The 20303-nt window shown below is 31.3% G+C and overlaps 1 protein-coding gene across 7 annotated transcripts in view; it reads left to right on the forward strand.

Moving 5' to 3' along the window:
* Positions 1-20303, forward strand: part of Pdp1 (PAR bZIP family member Pdp1) — a 387293-nt gene that overhangs the window by 355494 nt on the left and 11496 nt on the right. Inside the window, exons 3-6 of one of the 7 annotated variants that reach the window (XM_081727904.1) lie at positions 1407-1638; positions 8121-8332; positions 11202-11264; positions 19017-19154. In XM_081727904.1, the coding sequence (XP_081584030.1) occupies positions 1407-1638; positions 8121-8332; positions 11202-11264; positions 19017-19154 (645 nt within the window). The remainder of the gene's footprint in view (positions 1-1406; positions 1639-8120; positions 8333-11201; positions 11265-19016; positions 19155-20303) is intronic. The other 6 variants (XM_081727907.1, XM_081727905.1, XM_081727908.1 and 3 more) reach the window with 6 other exon arrangements.

Genomic DNA, 20303 nt, shown 5'->3' on the forward strand with positions numbered 1-20303 from the left:
CCTCGACTTTGAGTAAAATCTATCAACCACTGTATACTGGCATGTAGTTATTCAGCGAGGAACGAGCAGGCTTCGGAAGATTAAACCGCATCGACACATTGAATAGTATGACAACCATTGTATAAAAATGCTTTTAATTTTAGTTGGAAATGAAACTATGTAGCAAATATAGAAAACACACCAAACTACGTTATCAAAAAGTCTTTAATACATATGGAATATTTCGAATTATTTTTCAACCTTATCAGTTACTGGTAACACAAGACTGTGCAAGGAATAGTATATTTACAAAGATAGGGGTTAAGTGCTAATCCAAAATAGATTAAAGCCACACGGTAAACTTTACCACACTAGTTGAATTATTTTTCTGTTCCCAAATAATATCTTAGTATGCTACAAATTTTGCTGTACATTGGCGCAGTTGTTATATTTTTAATAATTTACTGTATCTATTAGAAACAAGTGTTGCAGTTAAAAAGGATCGCAACAACCTCATTTGATAAGTAGCCACCATCATTGTACAAGGCTAGGGTTTGCATTCTCAATGAAAAATTTCTTAGCAACTAAATTGTTAATAGGTACATTGCGTTGCGTTCAGTATTAGTACATAGAGAAACTTCTATGGTTCATAGAATTACAACGTAAGATGACGTATTGGTCAGAATCTTTGACTTTACTTGACTTTGTTTCTTTTAATATATTAGGTAATAACCTGATATGTAACATAAACTTGGTAAGTGCTAGTTGCAAAATGTTGTGTAGACTAAAGGAGACGGATGAGAAATACAATAGGGGGTACAATCTATATTTTTCTATCGACACGTGTTTGGTAATAATGGTTAAAAAAAAAAAAAAAAAAAAATACAAAGTGAAAAAAAGCGGTTAATGTTATTCTGAATATTTCAGGGTGCGAATATCTAGATCAAGGAATACCTTTTCAGACGGAAATCTCAGACCGTACATTAACACGTTGACTGCATTTTTTTTTTTTTAAGAGGGAGGGGGATTTTTGTTGATTTTTATTTACAAGGCTCTACTTCTTATTCTAATTATTACAGAATAATGAGTGGTATCTTACATTATTCGTAATTTACTAGAATTTCAAAAGCCAGTACCGGTACTTAAATGTCGGTATCGTATACTTAATGAAACTGCTCGTTAATAGGAGTCTTATTAATTATAAAGAATAAAATATACAATTCACTTGTGTGCGTGATAATCCTTCGATTGATTCATGTTTTCAATATTTTGGGGCTCGACATTCAAATTTGGATATTGCACAGTTCTGTGTAGCTCATGATTTATGGGGAAAAAGAGTGCATGCATGTAAATATGGTTAGGTTAAATAGTAGCTTGTAGTTCTTAGTTCGATGATAGCTCAGTTGTTCTCCGGTCTTTTCCCGGAGCTGGAGTATGTGGATTTGGACGAGTTCCTGTCGGAGAACGGTATTCCGGTGGACAGTCAGCAGCCAAAACAGGGGTCACCAGCACCGGGACCAGGGCCACATTTACCCGTCCCAGCAGGACCTGTTCATCCACCGCCAGGACCACCCGAGCTGACCAAGAGGGAACGGTCACCGTCGCCGATTGAACCTCTCACACCGGCGACACTTGCGCCAGCGTCACCAGGAGAAACAAGTAAGTAACAATATTTATACCTACTGGTGTATGCTATTAAACATTAGTAAATATTGTTATACAAGGCATTCCGTAAACTATAATCTTCCGGTCGCAATTAAAAGCATAATCTCGACTCTGATCACAAAAAAGAAAAAAAGAAAAAAATGTTTCACCGAAAATGTGAAGCAGACGTTTTCACGGTTTGAAGATGCTGTCGTAAAGTATTATAAATAATGTTCAAAGAAAGATTATAGATAATCCAACTAAACAGAAGCAGCAGAACAGCGAAAGTGTAAACAAAATTAGCAATATGCTGAAGTGCCGAGAAAGTTAACTAAGTGAAAAATTCTGATGGAAAGTTGCGAACGTTGTACCTCTGTACTATCAAGAAATCGGCATTCAAGACACCATCAACTCTATTGGTGTATTAAATATGTCGATTAGGGGTATCGCCACTATATCTATAATCTTATGTATGATTTTTGGGGAACACTAGAAGAAAGACAAAGGATTAACGCATGGTAACAAATGAATTTGGCCACATTTTATATTAGGTCTATGATTAAATACAATTATACATCTAATTACAATAATTAAATTCTGCGTTAGTGAAATATTTTACATTTAAATTAAAAATTAATTGTGACCTGTGTGAAGTAGAAAATAATAACTTTCAACTACATCCAAATCTTATTACACTTTACGAAAAGAATATTGGCAGTAATCCTGCTTTATAGGTTGTAATACCTAGTAAATTTTCATTTAGACAACAATACCTGGACACTTTGCGTGTGAAAAGAGAGTTCAGATTTTGTGAAGAAAGAAAAGAAAAGAAAAAGGAATTTCAGATGGTGTAAGTCGATGAATTTTCCAGGAACACTTGGTTTTCCTATCAACTTTTATTCAATCTATTATTTTATCAGTTGTACACACTATTCCCTACAGTTTTATTTATTATTAAGTAACTAACTCCATGGCGTATGGAACCCGGAGGTTCAATGCCGCGTTTACAAAAGCTCTCCATCGACTTCCGTCCGTAGCCAACTGGATCCAGTTTCTAATTTGTATTCCTATTTCTAAGAGAGATATTTTAATATTGTCCTCCCATCTGCACCTAGATCTTGCTAATGGTCGTTTTCCGATTGGACTTACGTTAAAATTTTAAAAGCATTCCTATTTTCATTAACACTGATTACATGGCTGCCGACCTAAGCCTCTTAGATTTGATGACCCGAACAATGTGCGGTAAACGATATAAATTATGCATTTCCTCCATTCCTCATTCCCGTCCCTCTTGGGTCAAATATTCGTCTCAAGATCTTGTTCTCAAATACTTTCAGTCTACGTTCTTCCCTCAGAGTAAGCGACCATATTTGCAATCATACAGAATAACAAGCATGACTATAGTTTTATGTTTCAAGCTTCAAATTCGCGACAACAAAAGATTTTGAACTGAATAATTACACAAATTCCTTTATTTTAGTCTAAATGTAACTTCATTTATTGATTATTATTATTATCAACAATTTGTGTCTTGTTTTTAACAAGTGAACGTATTTTTTTCTTTCAAAATTATTTTATCTTAGATCTAAGAAAACAACTGATCGTGATGCAACAGGTAAACAGCTGCAATAAAAGCCAAGAAATTTAACGATACCAGTTGGAATTATCCAAGCATGAAGGTTTGAAGAATACTTAGATCTATAGTATTTATTGCTCATTAACAAAATAAATACAAGATTAATTACTAGGTAGAAATCAGTTAGAGTTCCGAAGTTTAAATAAGTTATCCCGCGATAATTTATCCGTATAACACTCCCAATATCGAATTTTCCGTTTTTTGATTTAGTAAATTGCTGCTGCTGCGGTCGTAACTTTAACGAATTTTATTCTTAAAGAACTGGAAAATGAGCATTGTACCTGCATAAGAAAGAAAAAAAAAAAATAATTACCGCAATGAACTAGTTGATTACAAGTTAAAGGATTCTTACGGAATACCTTGTATATTTCTTTGCACTGAAAAAAAAAAATTCCAGCTTAAATTTTTTAGAGATTATTCTAATGTCTACATCTTTATACTCATTCTATGTAATATAAGAATGAGTTTTTCTTTTTTTTGCCTGAATAGCGTAATTCGTATTTTGCTTCAGAAATAATCGTGTAAATAAAAGAGAAATTACGCTGTTCTCCATGTAATATTAAACATAAATGTAATAGATTATCTATATTGGCAACAAAAGTATAATCAAAGAAAGGAGGAAATGTTTTCTTGATATTACAACATTGTTGTTATAATTTTCCTCATTTATATTAAGAAGTATTTCTAATCTGTAAAATAAGACCTATATCTTTTAAAAAATTGAATGTTTATGATTATCATAAGATGATGATAATTTTTCATCAATAACCTCCACAAATACTATTCAACTCTTAATTGTAGACTTGTCTGTCAGTTTCTGTAATTCTCAGAGAAACTTATGAAATTATTTGGATTTAAACTTTGAATTAGGAACTAAAATGTGAACCAACTTTGTTTTTTATTATTGACAGTCGATAACTTACATAGGTAGTGCAAGTATATGAATATTATTAGAAACGTATAAATAAAATAATAATTATTATTACTAATTTGGCATTAAATTGTATAGAATCTTCAAAACTTAAATTTTAAAATTCTTTAGTAGACATATTGGGAAAAAAAAAGGAAGCCAAGTCCACTATAACTTTGTCTTCAGACCATTCTTTTCCTTTAAATTAGTTCTGTGATATGTAGCTTCTGAGGACAAACTCATCTTTAATTTAATTTTAGAATATAGTCTTAGAAAACGCTCTACAGTCTATTATTATTTCAGATGTAATGTGCATTAAAAAAAAAAATATATATATATATATATATATATATATATATATATATATATATATATATATATATATATTACCATAATATTTTATATATTACCATAATATTAAGATCATATTTTAAACTCTTTTCGTTTAACTATTACAGTCAGAAGTCCTTCTAAATACTTACTGAGACCGAAATTTTCAATGAGAACCTTCACCTTCGTCAGCGGTTTATTTATTCACTTAAACACACACACATACACTTATGTTTGTCACATTTTATGTCTTCCATTATTCGAGGGGCAGTCAAAAACTTCCCGAAATTTTATTGTAGCTCTTTATTACCACAATATAAGTACGCATTTATTTAATCGCCTCCAAAGTTGTCACCTTCGAACACACACACACACACACTTGTTCTTTCTTTTCTACGATTGGTGTAAACATCGACGAAAGTTCTCTTTTGGTATCTTTCGAAGTTCAGGTGTCGCGTTAGTTTTTGATCTCTTCTACGTTGGCGAATCGGAAATGGCCCATTTTTCAGCTTTGGAAAGAGCCAAACACCCGATGCTGCTAAACTCTTTTTAAGGCTATCAAAGTATCTAAAGCAGATTGTCCCCAATTTGTACATGAAAGTGATGTCTGCGCGTCGCTCGGTCTGTGAAATTGCAGCAACTGGTCACCACACACTCCTTCGATCAGCTACGTTGTTCGTAGATTGTCTGTTAAGACGTGTTCACATTTGTCAAATTCATAATTAAGTAACCTAAGAACTGTATACTGTACGAGATTGATTGTGATTGCACCACAAATGTCAACACCTGAACAACATTCCGGAAACTTTTTGACTTCCTCGTATAGTTAAGTCATTTTTAAATATGGCTAAGCTTACCTCTAACATTGTGGAAACAAAATACATAAATCATACCATGATGGATATTTTGTATATAAATATAATAGCTTCAAGTACACTAATGTTACTTTCAATCACTTATTGGAACTTCGGTTGTGTTATGAAAATTTTTTCGTTTCCCGGTGTAGTTATGCTTGCCGGTAACAAATAGTCAAAAGACATTAGTGTATTTAAAGCTATATTTACTATAATAATCATGGTATGATTTAGGTATTCTGTTTCCACAATTGCTACAAGTAAGCTTCACCATACCTGAAATGATTTTTCATTATATGATGAAAATCATGAGATGTAACTGAAAGAGTGGTGTGTATTTACGTAAATAAATAAGCCTCTGACGAAGGTGAGAGTTTCTACCGAAAATATTTAGACGCATTCATGAGTATTTAATTTAATAGTTACAATCATGAACCACTTTAGTTCCTTCAGTAGTTTTATATATATATATATATATATATATATATATATATATATATATATATATATATATATATATATATAATAGTTATTAAATTAAAAAATATAGTCTTAGAGCCTATAATGGCTTTCTAATTGCATTCATAGATAAGAGCATGAATTTCTATTTTACCGTGAGTTATAAAACAATTTAGTTTTTATTGTCTAAACTAAATACGAAATTTTCACTTCCTTCCTTCGTGTATTTTAGAATTACATCCTTCTGAAGTTCGATTTATCAATAAGTTTCTCAATTTAAGAACCTGTTGAATTGCAAGAAATTGTCTCCTCTTTTCTTGGATTGTGCAAACATGTTGTGTATTTTTAGTAGGAATAGTTTTAGAAACTGATTAAAAACCCATTAGACATATTGCGCCTTATGCAGAATCGTTCTGACGCGTGATTAGTGCCATACTAAAGAGTTCTACTAACATGTTTCCTGCAGTATTCAGGCCTTTAGTATAACGCTAATCATTTGTCAAAACGACTCTGCATAAGGCTCATTGTTTCGTAAGATGTAGTTTGCTTTCGTATTCCAATTCCAGTTAATACTAGAATAGTTAAATATGCTCATAAAACTAGTTCAATATTAAGATGCAAGTTATGTCTATATAATGTTACAAGAATATTTCTTATGCTAGCTTTTCTAGCTATCTCTTGTGTAGTAGATCTAATTGGATTTTCTATGATTTGATCTAATTTCTTTTCCTGTTTATCTATGCAAACAATCGAAAAATATTTATATTCAATTAAAAATATAAATAATCATGAAAGAATTTATTGAAAACAAAATTATCCAGAAATATTATATTTTAAAATATCCAGAAAGAGTAAAGAAATGTAGAATTTTTGTACTTCTGCTGTTCTTTGTTGGAAAGAAATTGTTTAAAATATATAAACATAAAAATTAGTACTTTAACAAGTGTATTGAATCAAAATTAGTTAAATTAATTGTATTAATAACTACAGTTCATATAATTTTTATGAAATCAGTTTATTGAGAGAATTAGTTAAGTAGAGCAAAGATCTACTGCTCTAACGAAGGTATTCATTATAATGGTCAATGTGCAAATATTTTGCCTTATTTATAAATGTACTCTTTCAGTTCAGTATTACCTTAAGTATAATATATAAACTAATCGTCAGATAAATTTTCACGCCAGCGAACCAGGACATTCTCAGGACTGGATTTTTTTAAAGTATCGAATTTGTTCTAAATGCACTTTCAATATAATCAAAGTAGGGTCAATATGCCGTTTATTGATTCCATAGTACCACCCTTAGAATTAAAAAAAATAAAATAAAAAAATAAAAATAAAAAAATAAAAAATAAATCAAAAATACTAAATAATTTTCCTTTTCGTTTTTCTTTTAGTTATTCGTAAAGCTATGATCATCAACTTAGGAACACAAAATATTGATAATGTAGTTTCGTTGCACAATGTATGGTACTTAAGTAACTGTTCACTGATTATATACTGCAGTAACAACGCAAAATAAGTAACAGTATTAAAAATTACATTTCGCTCTTAAAATAAACAACACATTTTCATGATTCTGGACTTTTTTTTTCCTTTCCTTTAGAATTTCTGTGCTAATTTCTGTTCCTTTTGGTTTTAATAACAGTATACCTTCCAGCACAGGAGAGATTACATTTTAACGAATTTATTTAAGTATGTGTATTGTATGGATTTGTTCTTGAAAGTTTTCTACAAAGATATACACATTAAAAACATTAATCAGAAACACTGAGGTTTCGAGCCACAATGGCTCATCGTCAGAGCATAAGATTGATTGATTATTGTATATTTAATGGGGACGTCAGCAGGGGGGAAATATTATTCCCCGTCACGTATCAGAGTATAGCAGTAAAAGAGAAAAAAAATATGAAGAGAAGCAGAAAATGCACACGAAAACTCAGTTGTACGTCATTAATAATTATAATCAATATTGAATATTATAATTAAAAATTATTTTGTTTTTGATATGTCTACGCCGCTTGAGATTCTATGTTCTGACATTATTGTTTATATTGAATTTTTCGAAGTACACTTCTCATGAATTAAGCCAATGCCTTCATGATAGAGTATTTTGTAAATGTTAAGGCAATGTTAACGTAAAACGTAAACGCGCTAATAATTAAAATCAAATTAAACACAAATGAAATTCAGATCATAATTTGTGAACAGTTGCTCTTATGAGTTCCAGCTTTGCAGAATTCTTTATATGCCTATAAAGAATTCTGGCAATGGGTGTTAATATTAAGCTAGCTGTTCTCGACTTGCAGAATATACTCCCTTGACCCCGCCTTCCACTCCTGGTAATGTCCATCGGCTCCGCTCCCGTCCTAAAAACACCTCCAGTTTTGACGTGGTTGTCGACTTTCTCTCAGCGGACCTGTCTATGGCTTCACAAGGACCGGACTTCGATCCCAGAACAAGATCATTTTCCGAAGAAGAATTGAAGCCCCAGCCCCTGGTGAAGAAGTCCAGGAAGCAGGTAAATAAACTAGTCGTTTGATTAGTAGATATATATATATTTACATAAAATCATTTTGCACAAGGACGTTAATGTTTAACCAAATATATATATCTCCATCTAATACACATTGTATGTATTATGGACAATATTCTTGTGTTTAGAGATGTATCCAATTCATTAGATGGACCGAGCTAATAAAAGTGGTCCTTGTGTCTATTGTTTTCAGTAGATATTATTTAATAATGTTTGTATTACCTTAATTAATTTTGAGGTTCATGATGATCTGTCGGGTATCCTCAAGAATTATTTTCATCCAATTAAAAATATAAGGAGACAGAAAAGCGAAATTTTGCTTAAAATATCAAGGAAGAGCATATGAATCTAGAATCTCTGTACTTTAATTGATCTTATATGGAATAAATATCCTTAAAATATAGAAAAGTGAAAACATCCAGACTAGTGTCCAGTACGAAATGTTTATTTTATGACACAAGATGGGTGAAATAATGACTATACAAAAAAATTAGTTATTAGGGAAATAAGTACTTAATATGCTAATTAAGAGAGAGAATATGCTGATCAATATATATATATAGTATAGAAAGTTAGATATTATTTTATACACAGAGCAGGAAAAATTGAAAAGTTTGTGGAAATTGTCACTCAGATTATTCTGTGCATGTTCGGGAAGGGAAAGGAAAGAAAATAATGTGTGCCCAATTCTCAACAGATTCGTAAATAAACACAGGCCAAAATTGAGTTATCCTTAAACGAAGTATTAGGTATTAATAGTGATCGAAGTGAGTTGGTGTTGGACGGTATAGCATGCTGGTATTGAAAAACACAGTATACAGCCCATTCGCGGGACCTGGAACGAAAACAAATTGCAGGGCCAATGATGTAGATGAGAATTTTCATATACAGCATAGATAAATCATTGTTCGCCAACTTTGACCTTTCCATATCAATGATCATGATATTCCACTAAATATTTAAAACTAGGGAAAAGTAATAAGGATAGTAAAGCATAATACTATAATAATCGATTTCATAATACTGATGTACGAAATAATAGTGTACTTAATATGTAATAAATACCATTCGCAACATTTTATATGACGTCAGATACATTCTAATCAAAACAAAATGTAAGCTTCATAGTAGTAGCTCTACTGTCTGCATTTTTCAATAAAAGTAAAATTGAATAGTAAATTGACAGTTACCAGCCATAATAAGTCTAGAATATATGTAATTTTGTAAAGTATTTCCAAGAAATTGATTAAATTATTGCCCTTATTACTACTACTATTATTAATATATCTTATAATGTTGATTTGATTCAAGCGGGTTTTACCTAAGAAAGAAACTAGAGTAGACTACCGAGTATCCGACCTAATGTGTCAGAAGGGAGGCCGCATAACAAAAAGCCGAACAGGCTGCAGTTCTGTGAACTCATTAAGCATACTCCAAGAACAATTTACGAATACAGTACTGTACGTACTATACAGTTACAATCAGGAGCAGCGGTAAGCGTACTATATTGAGGTCCGTTACACACTAACGAAATAATGAACAAGGAGGAGAATGCTGCTCTTTTCCTGTCACAACTTGTATTTTGCACACGACACATAGGAGAATCGTAGCAGACACCCACTTCCAATGCCTTCGCAATGTTGCCATTGCAACGCCTTGCCTTCCTCATTTAATTACGATAAAAGAAAACTAGGCCGGATAGTCAGGAGCCGGATACTCGGGAGTCCACTGTATTTCATTTGAATTTTAGAACAAAGTTCCGACGTGTTAATGATTAAGTCCAATATCTACTACAGAGTTACCTTTAATGTGATCATTGTTAATCTCATGAGTGAACTTCGCGACCTTAATAATATACAGTAATGAAAATATCTTACAAAATGATGGTTCACCATCTTTAAATATTTTGAATTCCAAGAATTAATTGTGAATAGTAGACTTGTTACTTTTTTCAAATTACCTAACTTTCGTCCTATGGTGTGGGGCCTAGGCCATCACTCCACTTATCGCAGTCCGGGACAGCCCAGCGTATTCGTATATAAATATAATAATCAGGAAAACATACCATGTTGTGGTTCTTTACAATTTGATCACTGGTACATCATGATAAAATATTAGGAAAATCTCGTTTGCCCTTTTCTCCCTCTTGGTACACCACTTATATATGTTCTAAGTTCAAGAAACTAATAAGTACAAATATAACCTTTCATAATAAGATTTAGGATATTATCAGGTATATACCCTTACTTTTACTCGTCTTTTGAGAATTGACCACTTAATTACAAGAAGCTGTTATTACTGTTTCAATAGCAAATATCACATCCTTTCAAAATATTGTAAGCATTCTGAAATGCCCTGTAAATTTCTCGTATATAACGTCATGTTATTTACTCACTAACAATCATCTTTCAGAAATTGTGCCCATTGCTTGGGGAATGAGAAGAGATAGCGTGATATGTTTAAGTAGTGTTTTCTTAGCTAAAGAAACGATCTATCGAATTATGTAAAACGTTATTAGTTTCATTGATAAAGCAAGAATTAATATGCCAGTGGGCTTATTTCACATGTTTTTTCATTTGAATGAGACTTCGGAAGAACATTAATATATGAATCATTTACATGTGTATATTTTGAAGTTATTTTATATTATGTTATCGTTTTGGGAAGGTCTTTTTAAATGTAATGCCTGTAGGGTCATAAAACAGTCTACTTTCGTTGCCGAAATTTAAGGATAGATCTTTCTTCCCAGTACTTATTGGCTATATACACTTGTTTGTGACATTTGTCCAGAGATCTTTGTTATTTTATTTCTTATGATTTTGTCTGTGGTCAGCCCTTTATCTTTTCGTTTCAGCCTTGGTGTGGTATGACACAGGACGTTCAAATGGATTTCCAGCTGGCCTCTTCTAGTGCTCAGGTGAGGTAAATTTTAAGTTTCTGATTCATCACCTTGAGCACTAAATACACTTTCATTATTTTTTTTTTTAAAGAAAATTATTATCCCCAAATTAGACCTTTTAAAAGACAGAATATCAATCATTCTCCACAGCCACATAGTTGGCGCAGTAAGAGAAAATAATATTAGAAGAATAGTATATAATTATTAAATTAAAACACTACTCATCATGAATTTTTTGTCTGATTTCCTAAACACTGTAAAAATTCTAGGTAGAGAAACTACTAAAATATATTCACCGCATGAAGTTAAAAATAGTGTGTGCATAAGATATTATCTTCATAATTAATCGTTGTTTTAATAATAAATAAGTAAATGAAGTGCATTTAGAACTTTCATCATTGAGTACAAGGAAACTTCTCGATCTAGTATGTTCATTAATTTAAAACTTTCTTTTTTCATCTATTAGATATCTTCGTTAGTTCAAAGTTACACTCGTCATCTTCCAGTTCAATTTATTGATGTTCAATTGAGTTCTGTGCAAGTAATTGCTAGCTCTTCGTACTTAATAATTTTGCAATTAAAAAATGTTAGATTCTTTCAAATCAAAAACAGGAGCACATCGTTTATTGAAGTAAGAGAAAAATGATTATTGTAGATTTTCATTATGCTTTCAACCAATTATTATTATTATTATTATTATTATTAATGTTGTTGTTGTTGTTGTAAATAACTCGATGACAGCAAATAGTACGCCATTTCCTGAGATTTTCCATTTGATCCTGGCTGGGTCGCCATTTTGTAACTTTCCATTTCATCCTGATTGAATGGTGCATTTAAAAAAAAAAAAACACACTGCCATATTGAGAATTTTGGCTGTCTTAGCTGTTTTTTTTTTAATTTGGACAGCTAGCCATCTTAAGAATCCAGAGTAGTCATCTCAAGCTTACTGTTTAAACCATTAGCAACTCTCAATTTTGACCCACTTCTAAGCTCACGCTGCTTAATTTCTCTATATTAACTAGAAAGAAAAGAGTTGTTCTCCATTATGAACGCAAGAATTATATCCTGTTGATGGAGTATGATTGAAAGTAGTAGAACACACAATAAAATAATTTAACTACAATAATTCCAAATAACTTCGATACGAATTCTTGCAAAATACATTTTTATGCATAGAAGTAATAAGATTCCCGTTGATCTTACGAGTATATAAATGATATTCAGAAATATTTATTAATGCATGCAATTTAAAGGTAAGTACTGGCATATATTTCATAGAATGCATAACAAGATGCAAGCATAATTACAGCAATCGCAGATCAGAGCAAGAAACATTCTTAGAATTTAATTCAGTAACTTAGACGGATAAATTATAACTTAGAGAACGTTAGAGAGAATAGAAAGCTCGAAGACAGAATATAATACACATCAAAGCATAACACGTAAGTTACTTCTCATTTACTCATGGAATCATCTCCTCAATATACTCTTTCGCATCATCATTGATAATATTCATTATTTATTGATATACTTATTAATAAGTCATCTATTTTATTATTTATCTAATTCATTACACGTTTATTGTTCACGTCAAATTTCATCATCGCTCATTAAAGCTTCATGCATAACTCAGGCATCTCTAACTAGTAATTGCCTTACGTCAAACATTTACAGAAAAAAAAAAAAAACTCTTAGCAGGTGACATTTATTTGAATTGCATCTTTCCCAGATTCTATTCCGACAAGTGATATGGGTTACTTTATTAGAGATGAAGATTGTTTGAAGTCATATTTTGTCATGAAACTAGCTTATGCCCTTATAAATCGTCACCTATTTTTTAATTAAATTTTCCATAGGAATTTATCTGGTAGCTGAATTGTTTCATATAATTAACATACATATGTACAATTTGAAGATGAAACAGCATAAAGTAAGAGATAGGACCTATGAGTCTAGTATTACTTTTAGCACATGATTCTAGGTAATTCTACAGCCATAAAAAAACGAACTTGGGTATGACCTAAGAAGCATATACCAGAATATGTAATTTATTAATTTCCTTTGGGTCTTCAGCAAATATCCAATTACTAGCAGAACACGATAGTGTTACATGTTTTCGTATTCTATTTCTAAGCGTGCAAGAAAAAGACCTATAAGGATCAGACGATAAATTCATGTTTATTGAGTGGTGTTTTAAGGCTTTATTTTCTAAAATGGAGAAAACTGTTTTCTGTCATTAATGTCTTGTTTTATATATTCCTAGTTCCAATATTTTAAAATTGCAGTTTCAAGAAAAACAGTCGAATAGTAGCGTTATTGAAATGAAATTTCTATTATTAATTAATATATCTTTGCAGTAAACAGTAGAAGTACAGTTGCTTTGGTGACAGGAGCAAAGCATGTTTTTTTTATGCTTTTAGTTTTCTTCTGAAAAAATAAATAAATAAAATACAAAAGAAGTTGCCAGCTGGAATGAAACAAGTAGCTTTTTTTTTTTATACATTTTTGTTAACAGTGCTAAAATTAACTGTTAACTTTTCTCTTCTTCTGCATAGTAAATCTGTTCATAATGATAATCTATAGTCACATTCATTCAATCATATTATCATTATTAATGTATCATCTTTTACATTAATTCTTGATTCTAACCATCGTTTATTTCTGGAAGGAATCAATAAATCATTAAAAATCAAAATGGACTTTTTCTTAATCTTCAGTATATTTTACACATTTGATTGCATCCTCCTGATGGACTTCGTTTGAAAAATTAGGTTGATTTGGGAGATAAATTTCATCATTGTATGTCTCAGGTATGTGATGCACGAATCTTTTAATTTCTTCTTCTTCTTAATTGTTTCTAATTAGTTCATCTAAGGCAGAAAATAGTTGGTTTCTTCATAATTGTCAGATACTTTTTTTTTTTTTTTTTTTTGTAATGTTACTTTGGTTACACTATATCAGGACATAATTTTAAGGTAAGTGTTGTAAATAAAACTTTCTTCCATTTTTCTTTTTTCTTTCTTTTTTTTATTGTACTCTGTTTCATACAATTTTTGGTATAATTTCCTATCTGCAAGGAGCTACTGTGGTGAAAAGAAGGGGAATTGTAATATACCAATTCATTTTTAAATACTTCCGCATTATTTGCGAGTTTTAATCAGCTTTCAAAGGTTCTGGTTGAATTTGACAACAATTTTTCGTTTTTATTTACTAATTATTGATGAAAGGAGGAAACAACCGATTTAAAATTATTTTTATACTCCAGATCCTCTGTTGGCGCGAATTCAATAACACACACAGATTGAAAAAGTGAATGACTGCACCGAGATTCGAATACGGGATCTCCGGCATACCGTGCTGATGTGTTAACTACTACGCCACCCAGTCCACTTACCAGAACAGCCACACATCCTCTCACTGCTGAAGTCTGTATGCCACAGACTCCGGGTTCAAGTCAAGATTTTCACGTTATGTGTGTTATTGACCAATGATATTTAAATGTTGTCGAATCAGAGCCGGACTTTTTTTTTTTTTTTTTTTTTTTTTTTTTAGATAATTGTAAAATAAACGTACCATTCTGTGTTCTTGTACAAAATTTCTCTTCGGATTTTTCTTGAAAGGAGGAAATTGAATTTGTTCCAACACCTTTGCTTGAATTGACTCCTCCCTATATGTATCACATCATGTTGTTTCCAATAAACTATTGTTATCTGGCGGTATTATTTTTCCCTAAGGAAGGCTTGGTGATCGAATAAATTTTAATGTGTAGACTATGATGCCAATTTGATTTTTTTTCCCTCGTAATACTTGTATTTCAATTTTGCCTTTGTTCTTTCGGAAAAGAGTCCACGATTTGGTTCGAAACATCAAGAAAAACCTTACATAAGTTCAAGGAAGAATAAGTTCGGTAATTTTTCTGTTATCGATAGTACTCAAAATCTACAAGTTTTTCAATACGTATAAATCGAAAATAGGGAGTTTTCAGGAAATTTCTAATAAACAAGCAATATGCCATGAGATTCTCTGACATCACAAGTGATTTAAACATTTTAATTCAACATTTTTTTTTTCCGTCGAGAACTTTTGTTATTTCCAATTGCAATAGTTTGTGAATACCAACTAGAACCTTTGAAAACTAATTAAAACTCGCAAAGTTATTCCAAAATTCCAGTTTTTAAAAATTTATATTTAAAAAATTGAAAGCAAGTTTTAACGTGCAGTCATTACTTTTGTAAATTTGAAAATGTTTCCTAAATATACACTCATTTTGTAATTCTAATTTGTTTCAAATGCCAACTTTGCCTTAATTAGGGAAAAATCTAACAAGTAAAATATAAAATATATACCAGTGACCTGAATATATATGTGGCTTATGGGGGAAGTAGGATTTAACATTGGCTTCAAATATAGCAGATGCATTAATGAGTGTAAGTAAAACTTTATGTAATCATACGTTGCGAAATGTCAATATTTTACAATGTGCCGAAGTATGTCAAATGTGAGTTTTTCTTACAAATAACACATACTAGGAATATTGCTTTCTAAGGGCCTTAAATGACTTTTTGATATAAACAGTATTATTAAAATATCCATACACACATTTCTAAATGTGAATTAATTATGGTGCTAATTTGCAAATCTTTAAATACAAGCATACCAACAAAAAAAGTATTATATTGGATTCATCGATATATATTGGAATACAAAATTACCTAAAAATTATTATCCCCTTGAATTCTTCATTGCATCTTACGAAGATTCAAAGATCTCTTAAATCCCTGTGTAATATATTTGAATCATTGTCGTAGGGTCTTCGTATTAGCTCAAACTTGAAACTTTTCATGTCGGATTGGAGTTTGGCAGTTGTCTTTTTTATTGTCTCTCTTAACATCTTTTTTCTTTTCTTCTGCCTGGAAACAAACATTGTAAAAAGCGCTCCGCTAACTCTTGCTGTTTCTTCTAAACATTCTATTTCTAATATTTGATAAAATTAAACTACATTGTTTCTAACTGAAAAAAAATCATGCAATATATTTTTTATGTTAAATTTTGGAAGTATATTGCATGAAACTTGCATGTTACTAACATGTATCTTATCATCTAATTATGGAGTTTCTTATTTTCACTTTTTTTTTTTAAGTATTCATAAAGCAGCTGCTGATTTATGTAAGTGGAATATTTCATTATTTCGTATATCTGTGGGTAGTACACAATTTAAGTATTATATAAATGATAGATAACCGATACTGCAAGTTGTAAGTGCTGTATGTAAACTGTTGAATTGTAATGATCAAATTTTCTCTTGTGCAAAACTGTTGCTACTGTAAAGAGCATAAGATGATTAACGTATCATTTGAGAGAGAATATAAATGATATCATTACGATGTATTTAAAGGAAATTCTGAACATTTTGTAACGTAGGATTCTTAAAATTTAGATCTCTTTGTTTCTTTAGTAGTGAATAGATACCGGTATTAGTATTTGCAGTCATATTTTATACTGAGTTAAAGAGAATTGAACACATTTAATGAAATTTGTCTTGTTTCTATTAATTTCTTTCCAGTTTCTTACATTTCTCTTTTCGCCCGTTCTTTCTCTATTTCTTTCATCAACGAATTTTATTCACATTTTCTTTCCTTTTATAACTTTCGAATGATTGATAACTTTTGAATGGACTGATTTTATTATAAATAAAACACAATAGACTCTCGAGTGTACGGCTCGCGACTATCCGGTCTAGTTTCCTTTTATCGTAATTAAATGAGGAAGGCAAGGCATTGCGTTGGCAACATTGCCAAGTCATTTGAAGCTTGCGTCTGCTACAATCCTCCTACATGTCGTGTGCAAAATACAAGTTTTGACAGGAAAAGAGCAGCGTTCTGCTCCTTCTTCATTGTTTCGTCAGTGTGTAACGGACCTCAATGCAGTACGCCTGCCGCTGTTTCTGATTATAACTGTACAGTACGTACAGTACTGTATTCGTAAATTGTTCTTGGGGTATGCTTAGTGTTTTTTAACGGTACTACAGTGAAGATTTGAAAATGGGTGATAAACGAAAAAAACGTTGTAGTGACTATGGAAGAGACTGTTCATAGAACTCCGGCTTTTTTGTTATCCGGCCTGCCCTTCCTCCACATTAGGCCAGATACTGGGCAGTCTACTATATGTTTTATTGTATGTCATGCTAGAAGAAACTGAAATTTGCTAACTGCAATTCTTCATACAATCAGCAGCAAAACCAAATACTTGGCTCTCACATGAATTTTTTCAGTAACTTTCTAATACACATACGAATTTTGGTAACTTTTCGAAAAATTTTCTAGTTTCATCATTAGAAAACATCTCATGTTGATTTATTTGATATTGACGAAACAGGAGTAGGTAGAACTGAAGTTTTAAAATCTTGAATATTTTTACATTTAAATATTTTCATATAATTTTTATTTAGCGAATTTAATTATCCCTCTCTCCTCTTCTGTTTATTATTAGCAATGATAGGTAATCACATTTTCTTTCTCTTAAAGATTACAGAAGAAAAAGTAGAATTTCTCGAAAACAAGAATAAAAATTTAGTAAAATTTGGTTTTCTTTAACGTTTTATTTCTAACCTTTTATTTAGATAAAGGAATTCAGTTTAAACTCTAAAACTTGATTATAATTTTCATTCATATGTTGTATCTGACTTTTCCTTGAATGTAGAATTTGTTCCTTTAAATTGGTGAATATTCGATAGTAAGTTAGAAAAATCAAAGATTTATACTTTTGGAAAAACTAAATTATCAATATACAGGGTGATTATAATTAAAATCCTATTTTCAAAATGCTATAAAAAAAAAAAAATAGTCATAGTGACTTCAAATTTGAACCGAACATACTTTAAGAAGGGGGAGAAACGGTATGGCATGAGAAAAACAAAGTTCCAAAGTGTGTCAATAGATGGCACTGTAAGCGGCATAACGAAAGTGGATTTGGCTACAAGTGACATTTTAAATCGAAATACGACGGCTTTGGCTTTGAGTTGCATATTAAATCAACTGTATTGTTTAATGTTCATGATTTGTTTCGGTTTTTGGAAAGAAAAAAAAACTTAGTCATTCAACAGTGATGGTACTGTTAGTGGGAAGTCCATACACCACGGCAAAGTCGTACCACATTGGATGGGAAAATCGGTCTTTAGGCCAAAAACCACATAAAAAGCATATAATGATTCGGTTTTTAATTGTCCTTGGGCCAAAATGTAACTTGTAGCCGAATCCACTTTCGTTATGCCGCTTATATTGTCATTTATTGATACACTTTGGAATTTTGTTTTCCTTATGCCATACCATTTCTCCCTTCAAGTATATTCAGTTCATATTTGAAGTCATTCTGACCAGTGTTTTTTTTTCTTCTTTTTTTTAAACAGTATTTTAAAAGTGGGACTTTAATTATAATCACCCTGTATGTATATACTAATGTTTAACCATGTCTTCACTATTTTCCACAGAGGAAACTTAATTTAACCGTGTAATATTTCTAAAGAAATTAACCCAATAATAAAGGAATTATTACTTTTGTGCATATGTACATATTCAGTAGTACAGATGTACATTTCAGTGCATATGCAGAATGCCGTATAAAAGAAATATTAATGTTCTTCCGAGCTCTCATAGTTTGTATATACATAATAATAAATCTCTGTAGAATTGTTCATACCATTAACACTAAAGGATGGATTTGTATATAGTAGCGATTATAGTAATAATCCTGCAACTTTTTCTTTAATTATAGTTTGTTCCTGAGGACATGAAGGATGAAAAATACTGGGCGAGGCGTAGGAAGAATAACATGGCTGCTAAGAGATCCAGAGATGCTCGTCGTCTTAAGGAAAACCAAATAGCATTAAGGGCAGGTTTTCTGGAGAAAGAGGTAATTAATTGATTTAATTAATGGTAGTAACCATACACTAAAACGTTCAGTTTTCTGTAAAAGAATTTGCTACCTTTCTTTTCATTTGTCCATTTGAAGATTTTGTTATGGTGTTTTCTTTCTTTTACTTATTCTACAAAGATATAAAAGCATTGAAGAAATTATAAAGAACTATCGTTTCAATCATCATGACACCAATTTTATATTTCCATTTTTGGTAATCTTTTTATCGAAAGGGTGCAAGTAAGCTTTCTTCTCAGGTCAGCAGTTTTTTTAATTGGTTTAACAGTGCCTCTCACTGTTCCTATCCTGAACCAGACTTTTCATTTTCATGTACTTTTTCTTTCGTACATCAACTTTCCACTCTTCCCTCTTTTAAGCCAGACTTTTCATTTCCATTACTTTTTCTTCCCTACATCAGCTTTTAGCCAGACTTTTCATTTCCATTACTTTTTTCCCCTACATCAACTTTTTACTCTTCCCTAGACTTTTCATTTCCATGTATTTTTTCTTCCCTACATCAACTTTTTACTCTTCCCTATCATGAGCTAAACTTTCCATTTCCATGTACTTTTTCTTCCGTACATCAACTTTCCACTCTTCCCTCCTCAGACTTTTCATTTCCATTACTTTTTTCCCCTACATCAACTTTTTACTCTTCCCTAGACTTTTCATTTCCATGTATTTTTTCTTCCCTACATCAACTTTTTACTCTTCCCTATCATGAGCTAAACTTTCCATTTCCATGTACTTTTTCTTCCGTACATCAACTTTCCACTCTTCCCTCCTCAGACTTTTCATTTCCATTACTTTTTTCCCCTACATCAACTTTTTACTCTTCCCTAGACTTTTCATTTCCATGTATTTTTTCTTCCCTACATCAACTTTTTACTCTTCCCTATCATGAGCTAAACTTTCCATTTCCATGTACTTTTTCTTCCGTACATCAACTTTCCACTCTTCCCTCCTCAGACTTTTCATTTCCATTACTTTTTCTTCCCTACATCAATTTTTTACTCTTCTCTATTATGAGATAGACTTTCCATTTTTATGTACTTTTTCTTTCCTGCATCAGCTTTCTACTCTTCCTATCCTGAGCCAGGTTTTTTGTTTCCACGTATCTTTTCTTCCCTACATCTTGTATTATTA

The sequence above is a fragment of the Thermobia domestica genome, chromosome 10 (genome assembly GCF_964235325.1).
Source record: "Thermobia domestica chromosome 10, izTheDome1.hap1.1, whole genome shotgun sequence".
Lineage (NCBI taxonomy): Eukaryota > Metazoa > Arthropoda > Insecta > Zygentoma > Lepismatidae > Thermobia > Thermobia domestica.